We start from the raw sequence: 26929 nt of genomic DNA on the forward strand, positions 1-26929 counted from the left end.
TTCCACCAACAAAAATATTTATTAGATACAAAAAAACATTTACATGAAACAATGAAGACGGTGTGAAACAGCCATTGTAGCAGTTGAATTCTGGCTTAAGAGATTCCCAGGAGCAGCAGGCACAGAGCGCAGCACGGCTCTCTGTAACTCAGGAGGCTGATGCACGGTCACAAAGTTCAGCTCAACAGAACGCTGAGTATGAACAGCTCAAAGCACAAGTGCTTCAGTTTAAGTCACTATTGCTATCCCATGTGTAAGAGGAAACCAAGGAAAAAGTAATATATTTAAAATTAATTTTGGAAGGCAGGTGACAGATTTGAACTGAATTCCAAACAAAATTAGAAGCAAATCTGGCCAATGATCTCTGACTGGCTGACAAACGTTTACTGCCCAAGCAGCAATAATTGTATTTCACGAGGCAGGACTGTCCAAGAAGCATCATCTGCTGCTGTTTTAACTAAAAAAAGAGAAAGGTTACTTGTTCATGGCTGCAGTACTCCAGGACTACATCTTCTCACTACTTACAAGTAACCAATATTAAATTTAAAACAAGAGGTCTTCAATTTTCAAAGCCACAGCTTTATAGAAACTGGAGAATGTAGGTAGTCTGCTCTGCCAAAAAAAAAAAGGCAAATCTTTCTTCCACAGCTATTTACTGAAGAAAATATCCTGCTTTTCCAGCATGACAATTACACTGTAGAGTAATAGGTTTGTTTTAATGCTGTATGTACTCAACGTAACAAAACTTGGGCCTGGCAGCCCAAAAATCCGTCTGAATTTGCATAGAGCACTTCAATAAAATAAAATACAGCAAAGTGGTGTAACACTACTTGATAATGGGTATTGTACACACTTCTAAGCAGAAAAAAAAAAAAAAACAAAACAACAAACAAAACATATCAAACCAAGGTGCTGCTGCAAGGTAGCGTCTGCATCAAGAAGCAGGGAGCTGGGGCTGTATCCTGAGGACCGTGTCTGTGGAGACCAATCCTTCTGATGCTTCCAAGGGTCCTTACTATGTGAATACTTTCTCCTGGTGATGTTATATTTACTCACATGCTGCCCACAGAGCGATTCTCCAACTCCTCCCAGCAGCAGTATCCTTATCCGCATTTCTATTCCTATAGAAATTGACTTCCAGTTGTAACAAAAAATACTGGCTCTGCAACAGCGTTCCTTAGCATGGTACAAAGCTTCAGAGGCAGGGGAGATAAAACTGGGTGCAAGGAGAGCATCAGCAGAACTCTGCACAAACCGAGGCAGTCAACATGAGAGTTGGTAGGAAGAAAAGCTACAGCACATCAATTTAAGGCTTCCTACAGCAGCACTCAACTAGTCTCCACATCCATGAAACAGGACAGCTTCAAAGGAGTTCCCAGGCCAGCCAAATCTCAGCAGAGAGCCAAAGGAACACAGCGAGCTCCAGCACATCATCTCTGCAAGGCAGCCACACAAGAGCTGCCCAGACCCAATGTCTGCTTTGCTTTTCTCCCAGGTCATTTGCTTTTTCTGCAACATGCCCCAGAAGCTCCTCTTTTGAATCACCCAGACCTAGATTTCTTCACCAAGCCTCTTGATCCACACCTGTGCTTTACTTCTGCTCAAATATCCACCATGTCCATCAGGGCAGAGAGGTGAAGCTCAGAAGCAACTTCACCCTCCCTGTTAGCTCTGAGGAGCCTTTGCAAATGCTTCAGTCTATCCGACAGCGCAGGGCTTCGGTCATCCACTGACAGCTCAAGTCTTGCTTCACTCCCATCCTGGTCAGAAGGAAAAGAGAGATGAGACTGAGAAAGAAGCATTATCTAGCATTAACATGGGACCTTTCCATTCACTGACCTCCCACTTTTCAGAACAACAAAGGAGGCCACCTCCGACCCCCCAAGGAGACCTGGTTAAAATAGCGTGTTCTGCTATTTCTGGAGCCAGCATTCCTGGGTCCATTCCAAAGCCAAAGGTGTAGCCTCAGCCACCACCACGACTCCCTGTGTGCAACACTACAAGGGATACTATTACGACTGCCAGCAGCAGACAACAGTTCATCATACATTCTAACAGCATTTCAGGTCTACAGAAAAGTATGAGCCTCCCTGGGAAGTTTGTACACTAGGGCACAGTTTTTCAATTCTTCATTTCCCAAACCTACGCAAAACTGCACAGTAAGGTTGCAGCCACTGAACTTCTGTGATTACAGCTGGTTTGGCACCCACACAATACTCTTCAGAGCCAGTTTTCACTACCACCATGTCTTACCTCTTGAACAGATGACATGGGACTCTTGATCAATGGACCAGCAAGAGTTGGAGTGGAGATCAGGGACTGGGGAAGGTAGAGAGGAAAGCCCACGAGGTCACCAAGGGGCTCAATGTCCTCAGCTAGATATTGGTGCAACTGTTCTTCAAACCTGAAAAGAAAGGACAAGAACACCAGTCAGACTGCAGCCTGGTTTTGTTCTTGTAACCAGTGGGTAAGACATGAATTGGGAATTCAGAGGTGTCTGAAAGAAAGAACCAAAGTCAGCAGTCATTTCCAGCAGACAGCACCCACTGCTATTACAAAAATACACTGCTGAAAGACATGGCTCAGAAACAACCTGAGCAAACTGAAGACTTCCAACTGATGGAGAAAGGAGAAAAGAGAGGAAACCCTTGAGCCAATCTCAAGAACTTCAGTTCTTTGACTTTGAGATCTGCATTGCTACTAGCACCAAACCAACATTCCCATGGTGAACTTAACAGACCCCATGGACAGAGACTACTGAGCACTGCATATAACTATGCAGCTTTAACATTAGTGGCTTCATTGACCAATTTCCAATCATTACTCAGAGCTCCACTAATTTCTATCATGCTGGACTGTAACAAAAGTAACAGCTAGCAAGGAACTGCACTGAACTGATGTACTTGATGAGTATGTGGAAGTGGAGACAGACCAGGAAACAAGCCTACACTCCTAGTACTGCTGGACTTCAGCTTTCCAATGCATACAGGTTCGCGATTGCTAACAACCCTGGATGGGAACAGCAAGGATAGGATGGTGCTCTTGTAACTCACCTCCTGCTTTCCATTTTCTCCAGTTTTAATTGAGTTAACAGGCGCTCTGGGAGGTCCTGGGCTGAAGCTGTGAGTTCATCTGCACTGGAAATGTTCCTTCCTTGCCCTGACAGAATGCTTACACCAGCACCATACTGATCTGACATGGAGACCCTACAGGGTTTCTTGAAAGAGACAGGAGATTTTACCCTTGACCTGGAATGGGAGGAAAGAAAATACAAAAAAAATGTTATGAGTTTGTTGATTCTTCCCTACTAGCACAGAAATTCCAGGAAGTAAATGACTGTTAGCAAACATGATCTCCTTTTACCCCAGTCTAACAAACCACCACTGGGAAGCAGGACTTGAGAGAAACTGACAGAGGGTTGGGATTCAGTCCAATGAAATATAGCCACCCAATCTGCATGGGTGTAGAGAAGCAAGCTAGGCTCTTGAGAGCTCTCAAATCTCTTACCCCAAAACTCAAGCACAAGTTCTCTTTTTAAACTCAAAACACTGCAAAGTTAATATGCAATTGCCAAACAAAGTGAATTTGCAACCCGTTTAACAGGTCCTGGCCACAACCAAATGCAAAGAATAAGGCACTACCAAATAAAAGGGGTGCTAATTATTTTTATCCCTATGGTCTTCCCCTACACCTCACACCATTTTAGTTCCAGGCTTCATCTACCTAGTGGACAAGTTTAATTCCAAAGCCACAGCAGTGACTTCTTTGGCAGAACTTCAGTTACAACACTTTGAGCAGCTGCTCCAAGCAACCCCATTTCTTCAAGAGAAGCAACCCTAAAAATCACATCTAATTACAGTCTAATTTCCAACAAATCCCTTGTACATCCCTTTGGGAAGACGTACAAAAGAACACTGAGAAAATGTCAATGCTGGTTCTCGGCACCATAGCACTATGCAGCTTTGTCAGAGGCCCTAAGTAACCTCATTGGAGTTCATTAAACAGCTCTGGTTGCATAAGAGGCAACCGAATGCTTTTCAAGTAGGCTTGCACAGGCAGTGCCAGCAGCTCCCTCACCTCTTGTGGCCCTGCCGGATCTCCTCCTGTGTGCGTAGGCTGGCCTGTTCCCATGAAAAAGGGAGAGTGAAGTTCTTTAAATGTTCCTTGAAGTAATACACACGAATCTGGCCATCTTCACTTACTGCCTCTGCAAACAAACCCCAAACTACTGTTTATTATCAGTACAGATTTTTCCCTGAAAAGTTCAATATTAAAGATATTTGAGGGAAAACAGCATCATACCTTTCAAGTTACCTCTCACTGTGCTCTGCATGCAGAAAGGGGCTTGTTTTGAGTGATTTACTGTTCAACACACCACATTACTGAGAATGACTTAAAAAAAAAAAAAAAATGCTCCTCTATCTTCATTTATAAAATTCTTGTGCATCTAAACTCAGTGTTCAGCAAGGAAAAGAGCCATTTCAAAGCAGACTGCCTAGAATTAAGCCAAACAGGGCACAGAAGTAACCGTGTACACTTTACATTTTAAGTAAGCAGAATTTGAGGTACTAACTTCATTAATCCATCAAAGTGCTCATTATGAGCAGCAGTCTTCCATCTCAGGTGACCTGAGCTGATGTGGCGTGTAAAGGCAATTTAAACACCCTCTCCCAGTGGGAGAACAGGACTTGAAGGACTTATTATATGTTCCCACGTAGAAACAAACTTTCTAATCACAAGCTCAAATGATTATCAACAATAAATACATACTCTACACTACAGAACGGTGTGTAGAGCGCAGTGCCATTCTGCAGTGTAAAGATCAAGACCAGAGCTCCCTCCTTGCTACTCCCTGCATAAAGACACCACTGTTAAGTTAATAAACACAGTTGTGCAGGAAATGTCATCCTTGCTATAAGACACACGATACCTGGTGCAACAGGCAGTTTGGGTGGTTTCCAGTCTCTCAGCTTATGATCAATGCACGTTGCCAGGATATCATCCCAAGGGATCTCATCAACAGGAGGTCCATCACCAGTGCTCCCCAACGGCCCATTTTTCCACCTCTGGTATGTTTTTCTCAATAGATTCTCCACTTGAGACTGGATCAGTGGTTGAGTATGGGAAGAACTGGCAATCTGAGATGCATACTGAAAAATCATTCGGCAAACAGGACGCCAAGGAGCTAAAGGAGGGAAAAAAAAAAACAAAAAACAACAACAACAGTAACAACAACAACAAATACCAAAGCAGACTGCAAGAATCTGTGAGAGAATCAGTTGATATAAGTTGACAGCTCAGCACACAGCAGGCACAACAGAGAAGGAATGAGCAGCTAAGAGGATGTTGCTACATAAGTACGTACCACCTAATGGAGGCAGATCTAGGTAGGGGATCTGAAAGGACAGCACAGCCTTTTTTAGCCAAGCTAGGTGATCAGGCACGTTCCAATCCATGTGGGGCATCAGCTTGTCACCCCCGGGCTCCGAAAACTCAGTAACAGGCCAAGACAAGTCACAAAGATGCTCTGAGGATGCCACCTCTGACAGAAACTGGAGCACACTGTTGTACAGCTCTATGATGACCCCAGGCTCCTGAGATGGCAGGCCAGCTAAGTGTCTCTCCTTCCAGTCATGGTAGAAGCGCCTGCCGAATTCACCATCGATGCCATCCTCAATGTACTCCTGAAGGGTCTGACTGCAGAGCTCAAGGGAGTTTGGGCACTGGGAAACCAACCAGCTCACAGCTGCAGAGATCTAAGACACGCAAAGCACAGGCGGTTGGAAAATGCACTCCACAGGGACACTGAGGATTCAACCCTGCAATCTTATGTTTGATAGAACACTACGTAAGATACTATACAGCAAAATTCAAGTAGATTGTTTTTAATCAGTCTCCAGGCCATTATTTGCAAGCACAAGTCAAACTGAAGGATGAGGAGAGGCTGTCTCAGAGAGTACTGTACAATCCCTCCTTCCATGAGGCCTCCTTCAATCCACCACTGAAGATGACACAAGAAAGGGTGACCTCCTATCAGCCAAGAGTGCTACAAAGTGACCTTTGCATTTTAGAACTGGGAGCATGAGGTGAAGAGGCTTACCCACCACTAGCACTCTTCTCTTACCCTGCAACTGCAGCCCCACTAATCAAACCAGGCAGGGCACACAAGAATGGATTTGCACGCACCATGTACTTCATTTTGTGCAATTTTCATTATTAGAAAGAACAAACATCATCTGTGAAGCAAATGCCAATCTTGGTCAGTTAAAGGAATGCAGTCACCAATAATGGAAGAAGTTTTAGGCTAGTTCTGCCCTTCATTGGAACAGCTGTTAACAAGCACCTGATTCCAGCAAATTCAGGTACATGAAAGAAACTGGTTAAAGACTTTCAATCAAAAACTACAATAAAGAAAATTTAACAGGAAAAAATATTCCACTACAGAAGCCTGCTGCAATTCAAGCTACAGAAAATGTAATGATTGCTCCTTACACTGCATTAATAATGAAGAAAGGTTAACGATTAGCCAAGCAAGGGTTCTTACCCTTCTGGTGCCTTCTAAGTCATTGATAGAACCTGGTAGCTCAACAATGATGTAGTCTGAAATAAGCTGGGCTGAAATCAAATCCTGGAGCATTAAACCTAAGTAAATAAAAACAAAAGATAAAAAATAAAAAGCAACTCATATACAGTGACAGTCAACAGATGGTCACCCCCTGCTCTGACCCAGTCTCACAATCCGCATACATTCACTGCGTGGTTTCCCTCTCCATCCCTCCCCTAAACTCTCAGGATCAAATACTGACTGCAAAGGAAAGCTGAAAATAAAGAATAGTTCGCCAGTTTCCATACTGATCAAGTGTAAATGCATCTGGATTTCCACCAAAGCACTGAAGCGTTCCTGTACTTCACCTCTTTTACTAGGCTGTGTATCTGAGTCTGCGTAGACCTGAGACCCCTCAGCATTCACATCATTTACAAGCCAAAAACAACCGTATACCTTCTTCAACTTCTTTCTCTGCGGCCTCCTCCTCCTGACTGGGGACTAGAACCAGAAGTGGAACTGTTGGCTGGAAAGGTTTGGCCTGAAGTAACTGTTTCAACTGCAGCAAAGCTGAAAGCCAATAAACATCTTCTTCTGCCACATCTTCACTTCTAACTCGAGGGGGCAGGAGGAGAATGAGACCACTGGTCCCAAGTAAGTCTTTTTGTGTGCTGGATGCATCAAGCTCACAGTCAGAGAGCACACCATGTACCACCTACACAAGTAACAAAGATGACAACAGTACAGCAGCCAAAGAGCAATTTTCTGAACTGAAAAATGAAAACTGCAGCTCGTTTTCACCAGCATTCAGCTTTGACATTCATTACCAGGAGCTCTACAAAACTCAGACAATGAATTATAAGAACGAAGTCTCCAATAAATGCAGGTGAACATAGAAGTGCACCGCAGCACTTGAAATTGGTAGGATTGAGGACTGACTGCTAAACTATATACAGGTAGGCATTTATTCAATGGACTGGAAACAAGAAAACAAATCCACACTTTTTTCTCTAGTTCTTTCAAAAAAACCAACCTCCCCCAGTGGCACCTCTCTCCATCAGACAGGACACAGTGTGAAAACCTTCCTCGTGACATTCACTGAAAAAGACTGTGCATGTTATGGCTTGCCAGGTGTCACAAGACTGCCCTCCCTTACCTTAACACACACGCTGACTTTGATGTTTCTGCTCCCTTGTACGCCAGAAGAATTAAACAATGTCAGTGTTTGAATTCTAACTTCTTCACATGAAGCAGTTTTCTTCCAGCTTCTGTCTTTCATGAACTTGGCCTTCAACCACTCTATCAATATCCTAGCAAACAACAAGAAGTGCTTTCATTTTATTTATTTTTTAAGTGGCACTGTAAGTCTTGTTAAGCATCGACTTAACTAAGATGGAGATTGTCCATCAGATGTCCTGAAATTCTCCATTACCTAACTAAAGGTTTTCTGTTTTCAACGTGAGGAAAAGCAATTCAATGAACAATAGCGGGAGAAGATACAGACCACTGCAGTTAATTCTAACTTCATTTTTATTGTACTTGGAAGGAAAAAAGAAATGGAAGTTTGATATGGCAGGAGACAAGTAGACATCAGGAACAGCATAGTGCTACCCTTACTTCATTCCATCACTATGCTTGAAAAAGAGACCATGGAATCAATGCTTACCTGTTGGGGTCATCCTCTGCATAGTCATCATCATTTGGCAAAACCAACAGGACCTTCCAAAAAACCTGATCTTGTTTAATTGGAATATGTTCAGCGATCAATGAAGCGAGATCCAGAGGAGTCCATGCTAAATCACTTAAAGAGAGACAGAACTGGTAAAAAAAAAAAAAAAAAAAAAAAAAAGAAAAAAGAACCCCTCAAGGCTGCTTTTCTTGTCTAGAACGAGTTATAAGTTGTAAGAAAACAAATGCCTTGATGCACATCAAAAACATCAATTCCTTTGTGCCATGAGCCAGGCTCATAATGCCTTGCACTCCTCTTTACGGCTCATACTCTTCTAACATTGCCCAGATCCCCCCCAGCAGGAGGAGTAAATAGATAAGCAAACAATAATAATTGTTACAAAGTGTCTACACATACATCACAGATTCTTCAGGTTACACTCACAGCAATGGGTCCAGAGAGCCCAACACTTTCAAGAGTTTACTATCCAGTTCTCTCTTCCGAAATATAGTTACAGAATCAAGGCTGCAAGTGAACACTGAAGCATGGTTTACCATTCTGCAATGACACTCCCAAGTTCTACGGCATTTGTTGCACATTTTGTAGAAAGAAAATAAAGATCAAATGCCAACAAACCTCAACAACTGCCGATAGAAGTGCTGAACTTTGATTTCATGTGCTGTCTTGTTTCTCAGCCAATTCAATCTGAAAACAAAAGACCCTGGGTTGCAATTTTTTTTGTGTAATACAGGAATTTTAGCTACAGTTTGAGAATATTACGACCTGAGAAATACTACAGATGCTTTAGAAAGTTGCAGTTAGTGGAAGAATGATTTCATTAGGTTTGAGTCTTTACTGCAAAACAATTAACTTTCACAATGGAAGCAGATAATTTGCTTTCAAAACTCAGATTGCCATCTGCTGTCATAAACATCCTTACCTCGTGCAAGAGACTCCCAGCTTTCCTCCATTCCCCATGTTCACAATCCTCTTGCATAAGTTCTCCATGGTTATAGGCCACTCAGCACTGGGTGACAGGGCTTTCAGTTTATTTTTCGGATCCATGCAGCACGGAGCAGCTGGAAATGCCCTCATTTGACGTTTCAGCTTTGTTCGAGCTGCCACTGCCTCCCTCCACCTTCAGAAGAGAGTAAATAAGGTCCTGTTAATTAAATCTTCTGCAGTCCAACAGGGCTCTTCTCTTTGCTCTTCAGATTGGATCAGGCTGTCAGTCTGAGTCTGCCCAGTGGAGGTGGTGCAATTGCACAGAACTGTGGACTCACAGCTCAGCACTGGCTGAGACCTGCCAACTATACGTGTTCAGCATCATAAACAGTCTGCTTTGTGCTTCATTTTTAAAAAAAAAGTAAAACAGAAAAAAAAACAAAGAAAAAGCACAACAATGAAAGGAGACAGGAGCTTTCTTCTGAGGAAGCCACGCTTTCAGTGGTCAGACAGATCACAGAATGAAAGCAGGACTGCCTCTCTTCCATCTCATCCTTGCTTAGCAATCCAAACTGTAACCCAAGAACTCCCCACACGAAAGTTCAACTGCAGCTTTCCTTCTCCATTTTCAGCATGCTTATTCCTAGCACATATAAAAGGTTTTGTTGGCTTTTTGGGTTTCTTTTTTTGTTTTTTAAACATATGATCAGTTAAAATTTCTTTAACACTCAAGAGGTTGCTGGAAACACCAACATCTACTAAAATTAAAAAAAAAAAAAAAAAAAGAAAAAAGGCCTCTTTCTTGCTTTGTTTTTAAAGAGTTGTTTTTACAGGTATTTTTGGGACATATAACAATACTCCCAATCACCCAGTCATCTTGACTGCTACATGTATTTTCATCACCCCCCAGATAGCTTTAAGCTCTTCCTTACTCTTTGCTATGCCTGCTATCAGTCCTGAAGAGACACCAAACTTAATTTCAGGACAGGAAGAACTCTGCAAGGGAAGGTGTTCCTCAGAAAAGGAAACAGCCTGCTGCTTTCTCTCTGGTAAAAAAACACCACCTGAAATGCACCTCCACCTGGCAGTACAAGGTAGCACAGCACAGGAAGAAACGAGTCTCTGCCTTGGAGCAACACAGGAACTACTGGGCATTTAGCATACACCCAGAAACAAGCACCCAATACAGAGAATCCAAAGGGAAATTATAACACATTTCTAGAATTAATGAAACTGCATCTTCATGCCAAGATCATTACTTGACGCTAAGAAGGTGTGTTCCCCTCCCTATACATACCTGAGCAACATTAGAGACTGGTAACTAGGAAATAAGCCTACCTTTACTGTGGAGCCAACTAGATAGCAGAAGCCATCTGAAAAAGCCTGACAGTTGCTTTTTAAGCCCTATTAGCCAGTCCTTGTCCATGCTCCTGAGAGAAGTATTTCTGTCAGAGGATAGGCACACTGAGAGGCAACTCACCTCTGCAAATATTTACAGAAACACTGGAGCTCCTGAATGGTTTCTTTTGCAATCTGGAAAATCTCATCCTCCAAGAAGAGATCCATGACATGACCACAGACTTCTTCCGAGCACCGGGCAATGCGGGCTTGCTGGTCTCTTTCTAAGGCACATCTAATGCAAGACAAAACTTTTAGTGAGGCAAAGGCCAGAGAAGATACTAAAACAACTAGCCAAGACACAAACGGGCAAGATCACCAACGCAGCTAGCAAAGAGGAGGGATTTTCCACCTTTGTACACTGTAGCAATTTTAAATAAGGCCTGCAGTCAAATCCAAAGTCATTCAACTTTTACACTGATCACAGACTTCCAAAGAAGAGCCTACAAGAGGAAAATCCACAGCTGAGCTGTAAGGAAGTTCTAGTGAAAGTAAGCACACAAGGCAGCCGTGTTCACAAGATAGACTACAACCTCCACCCTGGAGGACTGCTACTGCAAAGGCAATCTGATATCATTCTGCACGGTCAAGTACACTTGCCCTCTCTTTAAATTAACTTAACGGAAGAGGAGCTTAGAGAAAGCCAAGCAAGGAGCACAGCATTTCCCGATGAACTATTGCCTTTTATAAAGCACCTACAGCAAAGTATAGCATAGAGAATGTTATACTTACTTTAATTCACTGGCTGAAGCTTCTTGAACAGTCTCGTTTATTACTTCTTCCATTAGCTCTATACTCACCAACTGACTCAACTGCTTTATTAACTGCTCTCTTTCCTGCCTCTGCCTAGAAGGACAGAGTACAGATTTACATAAGCAAGCCTGACACTTGGTAACCTATGTGCTACCTATAACCCACAGTTAGCTCACTGCAAAAAAAAAAAAAAAAAAAAAAAAAAAAAAAAAAAAGAGAGAATTAGCTTGCACATAACCAAGTCTCATTAATCATAAGTAACATTTAGGCTACTTCTTACTCAGTAAGCTACAGACAAGCAGTTCCCTCAAAAGAAAAAAACTCATGTGTACAGCAGGGCCAGGAAGCACCTCCCTCTCTGGAAGCTCCAGCTGATTAGAAGTTCCCAAACAATCCCATCTACGATTTTCACAGTGGCTCCAGGAGGTCAACAAAATACTAACCAGCAGATCACACTATTCCCAAGAATAGGGAAGTGACAGCCTGAGTGATCGCAGGGCAGCTCCGAATGACACAAACTGAGCAGCACCAACAGCTGACAGAGACACAGGGCCTGGGTAAATGCATGAACACTTAGGTTGGTACCTGCTGTCCTTACAGTACCTAAGAGGGGATGCAGCCCACCCTGCCAGATGGCAAAAGCAACAGCTCACCTCTCTTCCTCCACTCTGCGCCTTTCCTCCTTCACACGCTCCCTTTCCGCATTGAATGTGGTTACAGCCACTTGTCGGAGGACTTCCTCCATCACTTCAGCCACCAATTCCTTCATGGTGGCCTCTGAGGTGCTGTGTGGAAATAGAATTCTCTTTTTAAAGCAAGTTTTCAGTCAAAACCTCAAAGAAAGGGCACCACACCCCATGCCCTCAGCCACCAGCCAAGCATCACTTGTTCACTTCCCCCCCCTGCAGCAGGGCACAGGGGAGGACAACATAACCAAGAACACTGGTGGAACGGAGTTGAAGACAGTTTCACTTGTTAAATGGAAAAAAAACCCCAGAAAACACAACCAAGAACACTCACCACCTCCCATAGGCAGACCAGTGCTCAGCCACTCTCCTCATAGCCAACTGGGAAGCCAAAAAATACTCCACCTTCTTTCTCAACCCCAGCTTTAAGGCTGAGCATGACATGAGGCAGTACTGACCATCTCGTTGGTCTGCTGGGGTCAGCTGTCCTGGTTCCGTCCTCTCCCAGCTGATTTTGCACCCACCCCCACTCCAGCCCACTTGCTGGTATAACAGTAAAGAAGCTGAGAAACTGAGATGTCCTTGGTTCTGCACAGCACTGCTCAGCAATAACTAAAACATTGCTGTGTTATCAACATTGTTTTTTCTCCTAAGGCCAGAATAGAGCATCGTATCAGACACTCTGAAGGCAAAGTCAACTCCAACTCAGCTAAAACCAAGACCCAGTACTTCTGTAACCTCAGCATCTACCCACTGCCAAGCAAAACAAAAAACAAAAAGAACTTGTCACATGCAGATTTCACTTTCCATTAAGATGAAGATGTCTCAGTACAGGAGAAGACTGAAAATACCCATACAGACTCAGATTTTGACTTAGTTTTAACTTTATTACGAATAAACAATAAGAAACTGTCAGAATAAATCTCAATTTTCATATTTTCTTTCTCTAAATAAAGAAAAATAACCAAGTGCAAATGCAGTAAAGACCACCTCACTACAGTATAGCAGTCAGTTTATTGCTTGCTCAGGCTCTACCATGTTCATTTCAGCTAATCATTTCAGATTTTTAATTATTAGTAGTATTTTATTTCTAGTTAGGGACAGAAGTTTTCTCAGATTGGTAAAAGCAGTGGATTTGCTAGTCTTTGCCGAGAAATAGCTGCAGCAAATCATTTTTAAGCCCACTTCCACTTCAGCAACTCAGCTCTGGATTAACAAAGCACATTCTGGTGAATCGAGGGCTAGGGGGAGCTAACCACACCTGCCAGGACTGAGCAGCACAGACAGAATGGTGTGTGTACACGTGCAAGTGATCAGGCATCTTCCCTCCCTACACCTTTATTTAGAGGGAGACACTCCAAATGCCTTCCAGCTTGACTGCAGCTGCATACCCCACTCCACTTAAGGGCAGGTACCCAAGTGCAGCTTTCTGGGGGATAGTGATGGCCAGCACAGGAGCACAGCTCGCCTGTGACAAAGCTCAAGGCAGTGTAACACACATCTGAGAAAGGCAGCTGAGAGGGACAACAAAAGACTGGAGTCAATTCTCTGTAGGATTTGTCACTGTGCATCAGTCCATCTGGGTTCCTGCAGAGTAGGCAAGTAGGAAATTCCAGTTGCTTAGATTTAGACCTGCTCTCTAAGGACTGAAATGGTTCCCTTATTTTTTTTTCCAGGAAATATCAATTACATCTCATGGTCTAACGCTGGTACTTAATGACAAGGTTATGGGTGACTCTGCCCAAATCTGGGCTCATCTGATCTAGTATGGACAACCAATTCACTGAGAACAGGAGACTGAACCACAGACATCTATATGCTCCTTCCCACCAGGGCATCCAGGAGCCTACCAAATGCACTGGGAGGAAGCATTACTTGAATTAGAGAATCAGCCAGATCTGGACTTAACTCTTCTTGCTTTCCTTCCACAACACATTTGCTGCTGCAGCAGTGCTAATCATGCAAATGAAGGTTTGCAGAGACGTTTACAGTTAGCCTTTCATTAAGCTAAGCTAGTGTGAAGCCAAGAGATCTATGAAGAAACGTCTGCTTTTCTCTCAACTAAATCAGTGAGATTTCCTTCACCACAGACCTTGCCTTACTTAATTTTATTATCTTCACACACACTGCTGCTAAGGGAAACTGGAACTTTGATGATAAACTTTGGAAATACCAGCAATGAACATTCCTTACCAGATTGCTGCAGTCACATAATCTGCTCCTGCTCTGCCAACTTCTCTGCACTCTCCTTTGACAACGTCGTGCACGAGCCCATCCACAACCTCAGCAATATCCTACAACACAGCAGAGGAAGCAGTTGAAGCAAACTGGAGCCCTGCTCAAGACAGCCTGAGTGCACACGTGAATCGGGAGTGAGGTGTGAATCAGGAGTGAGGTGTGAATCAGGAGTGAGGTGTGCCAGCCTTGTTTACGAGACTGCAATTAGCAACCACATCACCTTATTTCTACTTACACAACAAACTAAGGTCATGAAGTACAACAGCCCGGAAACTCTACATTTATTTTAAGAGCCATGCAGTAACAGCCCAGAAACAAAAGCAACCAAGCAGTGTCCCCTCTGAATTATGTGAAGGTTCTGAACAAAGATCTGTAAGATCTCAGTTGCTTTTTATTATACTTTACACAGTTTTCCCAAATACTCCATCATAACTGATGGATTGCTTGAGCACAAGAGCTCTCAATCCCCCAGCAGAAGAAATTGAGCAGAGGAAGCAGGCAACCAGCATGGCTGAGCAAGGACCTGCAGCTTAAACTGGAGGAAAAGAGGGAAACGTACAGGAAGTGGAAGCAGGGTTGCCTGGGAAGAATATAGGGACGTTGTCTGCATGTGTAGAAATAAGATTAGGAAAGACAATGCACAGATAGAGCTGAACTTGACAAGGGATTTGAAAGATAACAAGGGGTTCTTCAGGTACATTAGCAGGAGGAGAAAGGCCAAGGAGAACATTCCCCCTCTGATAAATGAGGACAGAGAACAGGCCCCTCAGACATGGAAAAAGCCGAGGTGCTCAGTAAGTGCTTTGCCTTGGTCTTCACTGATGGTCAGGTTCCTCCCCATGTCTGCCAGGACCCTGAAAAGCCCAGGGTCCACACTCTCACCCAGTGTGGGTCAGAGGAGCAGATTCCATCCCACTGTAACAGTGGAACAAGTCCAAGACTGCTTCATGAAACTGAACGTACGTAAGTCCATGGAGCTGGATGATATCCGTCCCAGGGTTCTGAAAGAGATGGCTGATGTGGTTGCCAAGACACTCTCCATCATATTTGAAAAGTCAAAGCTGTCTGGTGAAGTCCCTGGTGACTGGAAAAAGGGAAACGTTACTCCCATTTTTAAGAAAGGGAGAAAGGAAGACCTGGGGAACTACAGGCCAGTGAGCCTCACCTCTGTGCCTGGGAAGATCATGGAGCAGATCCTCCCAGAAGCTTTGTTAAGGCACATATAAGACAAAGAGGTGATCTGAGACATCCAGCATATCTTCACCAATGGCAGATCTTGCCTGACCAATCTGGTGGACTTCTATGATCAAAGGACAGCATCAGTGGACAGAGGAAGAGTGGCGGATCTCATCTACCTGGACTTCTGCGAGGCCTTTGACATGGTCCCTCACCATATCCTTCTCTCTAAATTGGACAGGTGAGGATTTGAAGGATGGACTGTTGGATGGATCAGGAATTGGTTGGCTGGATGCAGCCAAAGGGCTGTGATCAGTGGTTCTGTGTCAGGGTGGAGGCTGGTCACCAGTGGTGTCCCTCGGATTGGTCTTGGGACTGGTGCTCTTCAACATCTTCATCAATGACAGACGATGGCATCAAGTGCATCCTCAGCAAGTTTGTGATTACACCAAGATGGGTGCAGTCGATACACTGGAAGGAAGGGAAGCCATCCAGAGGGATCTCAACAGGCTGGAGAAGTGGGCCCATGAAAACCAAATGAGGTTCAACAAAGCCAAGTGCAAGGTGCTCCACTGGGTCGGGGCAATCCCAGGTATTGATACAGACTGGGGGAAAATCTCCTTGAGAGCAGCCCTGCGGAGAAGGACTTGGGGGTCCTGGTGGACGAGAAGCTGGACACGAGGCAGCAGTGTGCACCTGCAGCCTGGAAGGCCAGCTGTGTTCTGGGCTGCATTAAAAAAGGGGTGGCCAGCAGGGAGAGGGAGGCGATCGTCCCCCTCTGCTCGGCTCTTATGAGGTCCCATCTGCAGCGCTGCGTCCAGGCCTGGGGCCCCCGGCACAGGAAGGACGTGGAGCTCTTGGAGCAGGTCCAGAGGAGGCACTGAGATGAGCAGAGGGCTGGAGCAGCTCTGCTGTGAGGAAAGGTTGAGGGAACTGGGCTTGTTTAGCTTGGAGAAGCTGCGGGGAGACCTCATGGTGGCCTTCCAGTACTTGAAAGGAGCGTATGAACTGGAGGAGGAATATCCAGAACGAGGGTGGATAGTGATAGGATAAAGGGGAATGGTTTTAAACAGAGACGGGAGGTTCAGGTAAGATATTAGGGGGAAGTCTTTCACACAGAGGGCGGTGGGTGGAACTGGAACAGGTTGCCAAAGGAGGCTGTGGATGCCCCATCCCTGGAGGCATTCAAGGCCCAGGCTGGATGTGGCTCTGGGCAGCCTGGTCTGCTGGTTGGCAAACCTGCCTGTGGTAGGCAGGTTGAAACTAGATGATCACTGTGATCCTTTTCAACCCAGGTGATTCTATGACTCTATGAATTTTGGATTTCCTTACCGTGTCTGTGTACACTGGCTGAGGCTTTGAAGGAAGAGCATCAGGCTGTGCAGCAGATTGGGAAATTGTCTGTGCAGGAGGCAGCGCTGACATGAGAGGATGAGGTAAAAGTGAGGGCAGAAGATGAGCTGGTGTGTGGACTCTTACTGCTGGGACATCTAAATCCACACCTTTGCTTTCCACTCTTCCTTCTTTGGCAGGTGAGTCAGCAGAAAAAGAGAAAATAAAGGAAATCCATTCAGTCACAAATATAAGCTAAACTCCTCTTGTTGCTTGGTATCTTGCAAAGCAAGCTGGTCTGGTAAGTCCCATTAGTAGTCTACAGTGTAGTCTACAGTGCTACCTTGAATATAAAGGTAGCAAATCAATTTCTATAACATGAATGTTTTATAAAATACTCAAATATTAATGCACATTACTTCCAACATCAAGTGTATACATCTCCAATGTAATAGTTTCAGGAAAAGCACACCACCTAGCATCTAAACATCTGCCTATTTTATAAAGTAGAAGCATCTGTGTTTTCAACACAAATGAAGTAAAAATTCAGCCTGAAAGAGAAAACGGTTATTTGCAGAGTGGGAACAAACTACACAAAAGGTGTAAAGAGAAGCTGGCCATCTGAAATAAATAATACATAGCAATTTCACATACACTGGTAAAAATAAAGCTCATTTCCATCAGTGTGTTTTCTGTTTATTAATCATGATGTTTTCTTAGTTTTCACACACATGTAAGCACTTTTACATCAAAATGTACTTTCATTACACCCAAATTTCCATGCAATTTCAACTCATATGAGCAATGAACAACTTCTGCTTTGTAAAACAAAACAACAGTGCTCCTGAGCAGTACCTAAAATGCATACTTACTCTTACCTGCTGCTTCCATACTTGATTTTTGGTTACTACCAGCTTGATCTCCAGCAGCAATTCCACCAATATATTTGCTCTGTCCATTGAAGCTAGACACAGGCACATGGTGAGGCACCGGTGGCAGTGGCCTGCCATTTACAACTTCCCCAACTGAGACTGTCAGCTTCTGACTGACAAACAGCGATTTATGAGGTTTGGGTAATCCATCAGGCTCCAAAAAAGCAGAGCGATTCAGCTCCACATAAGTACTGGGGGAAAAAAAAACAGAGTCAGAAGAGTACACACTCCAAGTCCCAGTAACCTACACGTTTCCACCTGGACAGCTTAGTGGGGCAAAGTGAGACAGATACGAGGCACTCAAGATTGCTCCCCAGCGCCTGGACATCAATCAATGGCTGTAACCAAAGCTGGGAAAGCAAGAGCGCTGCCCCCACAGCTTTTCACCCAGGCAGAGGACACGGACCACTGACATTTCCAGGCACCAGCACGGACAATTCTGGCAAATCTCCCGTTAATCTTTATTAACTGTGTATTTACATCAGCTACCTTCCACACAGCAGATGCCAGAACATCTACAGAAGCCATTTTAAAACCTGTAGTCTTCTTCTAATCTTGGCACCCTTCAGTTTTACTCACTCACTATTCCCAAACCAAATATTAAGAGAAAATAGAGCACTAACTGCCATGCTTATACTCTCTTTCTTTCTAAAGCTGTTTGTGCTACTCAGTTTCATCCTGTCCTGCATGAATCATAAGGCCAGTTTTTTCAGAGTATTTGTATTCTCACTTCCTGCAAAGCTACAACTTCACGAAATACAACTGCAAGGTAAGAAGCTAAAATAAAAGTTTTCTTTGATTGAGTTATCCAGATCTCATTTTAGGGAGGAAGTCCCTTGAGCCGAATGGAGACCAAGCTTAATACACAGCCCTTTTTTGAAGGAAATGTCTTTCCCTCCATCCCTTTTACAATTTAGAAGCTGGAAGTAATTTTGTGTCCTTGAAACCCTTCATCAAAAAAGGTGATGCATGGGTCCAAAAAGAAAATCAAAACTAAAAAAAAAAAAAAAAAAAAAAAAAGCCAAACAATCAAACACAAAACAACAACAAAGAAAACCACCATAAACGCCACACCACTTCAGTGGGAAACCACAGTAATTACAGGGATACAAAACCCATTTCTTCAGGGAGAGAGATAAAATTAAGGAACTTTTCATAATTACAACAGAACAAACAGCACAGTTTATGCCAGCCATTATTCCAGTACTTTGCTTACACACGTATGCCTGTTTTCCTTACTGCAAAGTCCAGCAGTGGCCCATCCGTGCAAATCCTTTGGCCAACATTGGCCTAACCCCAGCAGATGCTTTCAGACACACAGAAGTACAGAATGGTTTGGGCAGGAAGGGACCTTTAAGACCATCTAGTTCCAACCCCCGCTACAGGCAGGGACGCCTCCCTCGGGACCAGGTTGCTCAAAGCCCCATCCAGCCTGGCCTGGAACGTTTCCAGGGAGTGGGAAGATTCTCCTTCTTCTTTACACTTACTTATCAGATACACTCAGGCCATAGTAACTTATAAAATCAGTTGCTTCCTCACAGTCTTTGAATAGTAGCATACGGACCAGGTGATCCAAGGGAAACACTGTACATCTTTGGGTGCTCACAGTGTAGGCAATATTGAGAGACTTGAGCGCATCTTTACGAATCTGAGGGTACAATAAAAACAGGAGTCATATATTTAAACTACTAAGTAACCTCCAAACACAAAAACTGCCTTTAAAACAAAGCAGCACTTTGTTATCATAGAATCACAGAATGGCTTGGGTCAGAATGAATGTAAAGGATCACTGAGTTCCATCCCCCCTGCCACAGGTAGGGCCACCAACCTCCAGCTCTGGTACTAGACCTGGCTGCCCAGGGTCCCACCCAAGCTGGCCCTGAACACCTCCAGAGACGGGGCATCCACAGCCTCTCTGCACAGCTGTTCCAGCACCTCACCACTCTCTCTGTTAAGATCTTCTCCCTGATACCCAATCTAAATCTTCCCTCCTTGAACTTAAACTCTATGTTATCAAGCATTCACATAAATAATTATTTAGATTTAGCTTTAAGTGCTGTGCACTTGCTTTCCAGTTTCCATTCCTCTTCTATGCTGCTCATTTTGAGCATGTCCCCTCACAAGTCTTGTGCAGGAGAAAAAGCTCGCAAGGGCTTCTGAAAGCACAAGTAGTATTTGCCTTTTATAACTGGGTAGAAAACTCATGTAATTTTTTCAAAAGGCTTATAAAATGTCCAAAAAAACTGTGTTTTTTTTCCTGAAATAATTTCCTTGCAGAAGACCCAGACACCTTTACAAGTTAACTACAGACATACATGCACACATACACCCATTTTCTTTTTCTCACCTGGTTGAAATAACAATGTAAGAGACAGGCATTCAGATAGGAAGCTGCCTGCACTAATTTGAAAAACCTCACAAAGTTGTTGCTGTTTAGTGCAGCAAAAGCTTGAACTGCAAATCTAACTTCAGGGGAGTTTCTAACCTCTGGATGAAACTGCTGCACTTCCCTGTGGAGACAAAAACAGAGACAAACCTTTGGCACTATATTAACAATCCCAGCTGGACAGCAACTTGTAACACAATGGAAGCTGTATATCTCACTTAAGGATCCTAACTGTAATTCCAAGTTACCAATAGGTATGAGCTAAATTTGCTGCAGTATTCACTCATTTTTTAATTATACTCATATAATTAGTATGTTATTTATTAGGTACTTCACTTCAACTTCTAGAAAAGAAGGCAACTGGGAGGGTGAACTGAAAAGCAGAGTATAACATTGTCTACAAAATGTATTTTCCTTGATCCTACTGGAGACAAAGCTGTTAAGATTGCATAGTTACCTTTTTCTTTCCTTTTAAAAAAAAAAAAAAAAAAAAAAAAAGATACTTCTACTGACCTATCAAAAATTACAGTAACATTACAACAGCATACTGACCTATCAAAAATTACAGTATCATTACAACAGCATACTACAGCTTTGCTTTGGCAAAGCAGATTGAAAGTCATCATTTCCTGTGCAACTTGCCTGGACTTAATTCTAATTTCTATCCAAATGCAAGAGAGAAACCTAGTGATATTTGTCATTCCCACCTGAGAATATCACCCTTGTTGAGATTCAGCAAAACACTGTAACCTCTGAACTCTGCTTCACTCTTGCAGTAAATTCCTTTGTTGGCCAGGTCCTGATACATCTCCTTCAAGCTCTGTAAGCATTTTGTCATGTTCTCATTGTTGATTTTGGCATCAAAGGAGGACATGGGCTCTTCACACAGGTGGTGAGCACAATGGATGTGAAAGCGAGTGCACTTCTCAATCAGAGACACCATCAGCGGGTTGCAGAGATGCTGCTGGGTTATATCCTAACCAGAACAATTAACAAACCATTAAATTCATTTTAAACTAAAGCTGAAAAGTAGTCATTTAATGCTACCTTCAGAAGACTCATTTTGACTGTGCTCTGTGTCAGCTTTCAAGCACTGCTTTTTCCTCACGTTTTACAACATTATGTGACTATTTTCTATCATCAAACATTTCCATCCACTAGTGCTTACCTTTCTTATTCCCCGAGTTCTGTTCCAGACAAAGTCATACCACTCTCGGTAGTTTCCTTCTCCTTGGTCCATAATGTTTGTCACTAAATAGTCCATGGTCATGCTCAACACTTCAGAGGGTCTCAATTCATGTGGCAAAGGTTCCTCCTGGTCTGCTGAAGACCTGCTATATTCCTTGATTGCTGCTGCATGATTTACCTGCAAGAAGCAGAGAAAAGAACTGAAAACCAAGGGGCCTTTTTTAATCCTTCAGAAGAATTTCATCACATGCATGAATTTACTTTAGCAAGGAGCAGACTACTAAGGCAGAGTAGTCTGAGTTTCCAGAGTTGACACCAACAGCCCATGTTGGTTCTGCTACCACAGCAAATACATTTTATTTTACAACAGCAGCTGACTTGGCAATCTTTAACTCATCGCCTTCAGGACCTCTACGCCACTACCAGAACTACAAATCTAAAAGCTGTCTGGAACTAAACAGAAAAGGTTACTGTACCAGTTAAACAGCAATTGCCTAGCACTCTTGTTTTACAACCACTAAAGACAGGTTAAGGAAACGGCTCACAAAATTCACCCCTAGAACTAACCTTGTAATCAGCTAAACAACAAGGACAGCTTTATGTAAGGAGCAAATGAATGGATGAGGTGGGAACAGCAAACTCCAGCTTACAGAGGGCTCATACCTTGTCAGATCCTAGCAGCAACTCAAAGATACTAAGCTGGTTTCTCGTCTCTCTCATATACCGCTCCTTTTCAGGGCACATGTCTGGACAAGTGCCCACAATAGTTTTTGCTTTTCCAAGATCAGTCCTTTTTATTCGAGCTAAAAAAAAAAAAAAAAAAAGAAGAAAGAAACTGAAAGTGTAACATTAAGCATCTGTCCTTTTGTTTTCATGACAAGCTATTTCTTAATGTGCAGCCCAGAGCAGCATCTGCCTCAGCTGCAGTCTGAACACTGGGCAGTGGATGGATGTCAAGAAGCACTCCGACAAAGGTAAGGGTTCCCAGAAAAGCTGATGTGACAGGATCCATAGGGGATCCCAAACAGCCTCCCATTGGAGCAGGATCAGCTGGAAATACACAAGGATGGAGTTCCCCTGTGCTAGGACCTGCACTGTCCCAGGTCTGCACTGCTCCTCTGGAGAAGCTTCTCATACTGTCCCATGGATATCGAGACTCTTGCTGAAAATGTCAGTCTGTAAGAGACACCTGATGCTTTATATCCTAAAAGCCTATCCTGTTTTGCCTTCTAACCAAGCACCACCAATCCCATGCCAAGTGAGAACAAATGTTTGCTGATTTTAAAAAACAAAATTTTAATAAAATCAGCTTTGAAAGAACAGGAATAGGATGAAATAATTTACAAATCAGAATAGTGAAACAAGCAAATATTTACTGAAATAATGACCAGCTTTACTTAATAGTGTCCTTTTAGAGAAATGCTGCGAGCCTTTGGTCAGCTTTCTTGGAAGAACCTGCAGAGGTGAAAACTGCCCTATGTGGCATCCCCCAGGATCAAGAAAACCATGACCCCGTGTTTTACAAGCCAGGTACACATGATGGCACAGTTACTTGGGGTGGCTTAATTGACCTTGTAACTGATGAGGACTGCGGAACAAAGAAGGCAAATAAGTCCTTGTCCCTGCTAATTTTCTACCCGTTAGTAATATAGTGTTTTGTGCCAATACAACACTGTCAAAATACACTCAAAAATACTCAGGAATTCATTCAAAGATGAACAATTTGCTATTCATCATACATAAATATATGTGTGCAATAAAACACACAGATTTTGTTGCTCTACAAGAAATGAGCGTATACAACAATCTACCCCAACAGAAAGGTGTGAAGGGTAAGAACACAAGAATAAGAACAGTACCTTGTCGCATGATTTTGTCTCTTTGGTCCAAAAGACGGTATCTTTCCTCAGATGTCTCTGCCACTAATCCTACCAGGTTACTCAGAGATGACAACGAAGCTCCCATGGCTTCTGAGTTCTGTCCTTCAGAACCAGAATCAAACAGATCTACTTCAAACTGCAGAGCCTTTCGAAGACCAGGCTTCTTTGCCGGAGAGCTAAAACCAAGCATATTACTTGTAAGTGCATGACAACACACACCAAATAATCACTGTCCAACTAGGCAAACCATTAAGGTGCTACAGAAGAAGGTACAAAAAAAGCCTGCAGCTTCAGCACCTGGCATAAAGCAGGTCTCCTGCATAAAGCCCATTCTCTAAGTACAAAAATACAACGACCTAACTCATAGCTTCTCTGAAAAGAGGACTAATTCCACAGATCCGTTTTTGTCAACGAATGAAACCACTCACTTCAGAAACCAGTTTAACCAAGACCACCCAACACAGTCGGTCACTGCTTGGCCTTACGAGAGCTTTGCACTGTTTTTCACCATTTTCTTAAGCCTCGCTGTTATAGCTGTTTCTCATGTTGTAAAAAATGAACAAACAAAAACGCTTTAAAAAAAAAAAAAAAGAAGACTGAAGAAATAAAAAGCCTTAATATGCAGTCAGAAGCATCTGACAAAATGTGAGATTTGTAACTCCAATTCAGCCAAAAAGCCACATGTTTAAAATGAATGTATGCCAGCAGATAGAAGAAGCACACTCTCTTGCTAAGAACATCACTACTCAGCACACACTGATCACTTTTGCCCATCCATCCTGACAGATTCTTAGAGAACACTCGTACATACCTTCTACCAGGCATTGCAGCGCTGGCAGAAGATCTTATTAAAGGTTTTCGAAGAGGGGAATGCTGGTAGTTTTGCTCTTCACTGCTTTGCCTTCCTTCCTCTTCACTTGCTTTCTTCTCCTTGGATGAAAATTCTCTTTTTGCTGGGCCTAAAGTGACATATAAACATCAAGACAGGTACTCAGCAAATAATTTCCGCAACAGCTTTTTGCCTCAACTCCCCAGCAGTGTAGTGAGTAATTGGCTTTATTTTCTGATAATATTATTCCAGTTACAACCTCATGGATGCACACAACACTAATAGGACAGCCTGCACTGGAAGTTGCACCAATGACACCCACTAATTTCTGGTTAGCTTTAGAGTTCCATAAAGGAAAAGCATTCTTGAATAAAACACTGCTAAGCAGTAAATGCAATTATTCAGCACATTGCCAGTAAATGAAGTCTGGGCATCAAATTTTAGTTCTTTTGAATTTGGGTTATAACTCAAAACCCACAGCTCAATACCCGGTGGCCTGGTTCAGCCTTGCTCAGTGACAAACTGATGCAAAACCACAAAAAACAGAACACCTGGTATTTAATCTGTTTTACCAACAAAAACTACGACTGTCACAACATTTTCAGTGCTCCTGAGGTACTTGAACAATTCACACATCCCAAGCTCAGGCTGGGGTTGACATGCCTCTTCAAGAGTTAAGTCGAAAAGAAAAAGAACAAATTTCTCAGCCAGCTGGATTTCTCACACTCTCCCAGATTAGTTAGTATAGAATACTGCCATCCAGGTTTCTGTAGACCTTAATGCCAAAATAACATGACAAAAGCGTCCTTACAGCTGTTGCTTTGAGATATTTCTTCTCAGGAAAACAACTCTACAGCTGCTCTCTTGCTGTGAAACTTAGTTCCTGGGTTGGTCAAAGCTGTGGCAAGCCATTCACTCATTCTGAAACATATCTTCAAGCCAGGAACTTAGAGCTACAAACTCTGATTCATAAAATTAAAGGGAAGCACTTGGCAATTCAAATACTCACCTGGGGAGATGAATAGCCAACACCAGCATCTCCTTTTGCCTGAATCTCAAGCAGAGGGCTGGGGATAGCCCCCTTACTGGCTCCTAGGCTTCCTGGGAGCTATTCTTATTTTGTGAAGGCAGAGAAATAATTCTGTATGCAACTACATGCTTTAAAATATCCTCCCTCTCTCCCCAGTACCTGTGCCATTACCCACTGTACCACGCATCACCTGCTCATCACATCAAGAAACACAAGACTTACTTGTTTTCTTCTTCTGCCAAAATGTCACTATGTCTTTGTGCAATTCTTTTGCCTTTTTTTTGGCGAGGGCTGCAGAGGCCTGAAAGAAAACAAAGTGGAACTCAAGAGCTGTTAGCACAAGGAAGGACAGCTTCTGCTGGAGAAACATGTACCAACACCCAGACCTCTAGGCGCTGCCTTTTAGCCTAGAATCATTTGAGTTGGAAAGGACCTTTAAAGGCCATCTAGTTCATCTCCCTTACAATGAAAAGGGACACCCACAGCTCGATTAGGTGCACAGAGCCCAGTCAAGCCTGACCGTGAATGTCTCCAGGGATGGGGCATGGACCACCTCCTTGGTCAACCTGTGCCAGTGCTTCACAACCTCCTGCCTGAGACATCCATGCAACTGGCGGGGCTGGGTGTGTTCCACAACACATTACTTTTCTAAGGGACTGCAGAACACACGGGACTACAGGCCTCATCAAAGCAGCAACATTCCCAACAAGCGGATCACCCTGCAAAGATAGTGTTGCCCTTGATGCTACCGCATTTGGCGTTCAACTGCGCACTAATCACAGAATCACAAAGGCTGTAAAAGACTCCTAAGATCATCCAGTCCAACCGTCAGCCCACCCCACCGTGCCACACCGACCACGTCCCTCGACGCCTCAATCACCCTCTTCTCGAACGCCTCCGAGGGCAGTGACTCCACCACCTCCCCAGGCTGCCTGTTCCAACGCCCCACCACTCTTCCGGACGACAGTTACTTCCTAACATCCAGCCCGGCCCCGCGCCAGGCTGCAGCACTCAGGTTAACCCCCGCTCCCTCGCCGCCAGCCCCCAAAACTTACGTGGTCAAAGAAGTGGACGACGGCCGTCTTCTTATTCCTGCGCGTCATGACCCGGCGGACTTTCACGAACTGCCCGAAGTGCTTCTCCAGCACCGTCCTGTCGTTGAGGTAGTCGGGGACATTTTTGCACTGGATGGCCGTTAGCTCACCCGGCGCCGCGCCGCTCAGGCCGTCGGTGCCATCGTCGCCCCTCGCTCTGCGCGCCGGAGCGACGGGAGCGCCGTCCGCCGGCCCGAGCCTCGCCGGGTGCGGCATCTCCCGGCCCTCGGCCGCCGGCTCCTCGGCCGCGCCCCGCTCGGGCTCCCCGCGCTCGCGGCCCTGGCTGCGCAGCACCTCCTGCAGCGTGCGGCCGAACAGGGCCCCGCCGCGGGGCCGGCTCAGCAGCACGGCGCGTTTCTCCGGCGGCGCTGCCACCCGCCCGCCCGACGCCGTCGTCCGCCGCGGCGAGCGCTCCCGCTCCTCCTTCCGCTTCAGCCCTTTCGGCACCGCCTCGCCCGCCTCCTCCGCGGTGTTCAACGGCGGCCGCGCGGAGCCCTCCTCGGGGCGGCCGAGCGGCGGGGCGGGCCGCGAGAAAGAGAAGCCGGCGGCGGGCGCCGGTGGCTCGTGTCCCGTCGCCTCGGGCGCGAAGCCGAAGGGCGGCGAGAAGGTGAAGGCGGCCGGGCCGTCGGGCGCCTTGAAGCGGAACTCCGGCGGCGCGAAGGCCCCGCCCGCCGCGTCGCTCGGCGCCGGGAGGCCGCCCAGGTCGGTGGGCGGCTTGAAGCTGAAGCCCGCGTTGCCCGCCGCCCGGCCCGGCCCGTAGGGCGGCGCGGGGACGAAGGGCGGCGCAGCGGCCTGGCCGAAGCGCGGCGGGAAGGCGGGAGGGCCGCGGAACGGACCGCTGGCGTTCAT

At 44.6% G+C, this 26929-nt stretch overlaps 1 protein-coding gene across 1 annotated transcript; it reads right to left on the reverse strand.

Moving 5' to 3' along the window:
* Nucleotides 1-26929, reverse strand: LOC122181796 (minichromosome maintenance complex component 3 associated protein). The gene is made up of 27 exons (XM_042874528.1): nucleotides 26042-26929; nucleotides 25209-25287; nucleotides 23939-24086; nucleotides 23107-23303; nucleotides 21911-22050; nucleotides 21228-21425; nucleotides 20767-21035; nucleotides 20021-20183; nucleotides 19161-19321; nucleotides 17620-17864; nucleotides 16742-16932; nucleotides 14189-14289; nucleotides 11963-12094; nucleotides 11289-11402; nucleotides 10639-10791; nucleotides 9154-9351; nucleotides 8850-8918; nucleotides 8211-8345; nucleotides 7701-7854; nucleotides 7001-7259; nucleotides 6545-6642; nucleotides 5366-5756; nucleotides 4931-5185; nucleotides 4078-4207; nucleotides 3054-3248; nucleotides 2254-2404; nucleotides 1-1760 (listed from the first exon to the last, which is right to left on the reverse strand). Exons 1-27 carry the CDS (start codon nucleotides 26927-26929, stop codon nucleotides 1602-1604), a joined length of 5373 nt encoding a protein of 1790 aa, XP_042730462.1. The 3' UTR covers nucleotides 1-1601.

Source organism: Lagopus leucura, unplaced genomic scaffold (assembly GCF_019238085.1).
Source record: "Lagopus leucura isolate 7727_CA_CO unplaced genomic scaffold, USGS_WTPT01 Super-Scaffold_100012, whole genome shotgun sequence".
Taxonomy (NCBI): Eukaryota; Metazoa; Chordata; class Aves; order Galliformes; family Phasianidae; genus Lagopus; species Lagopus leucura.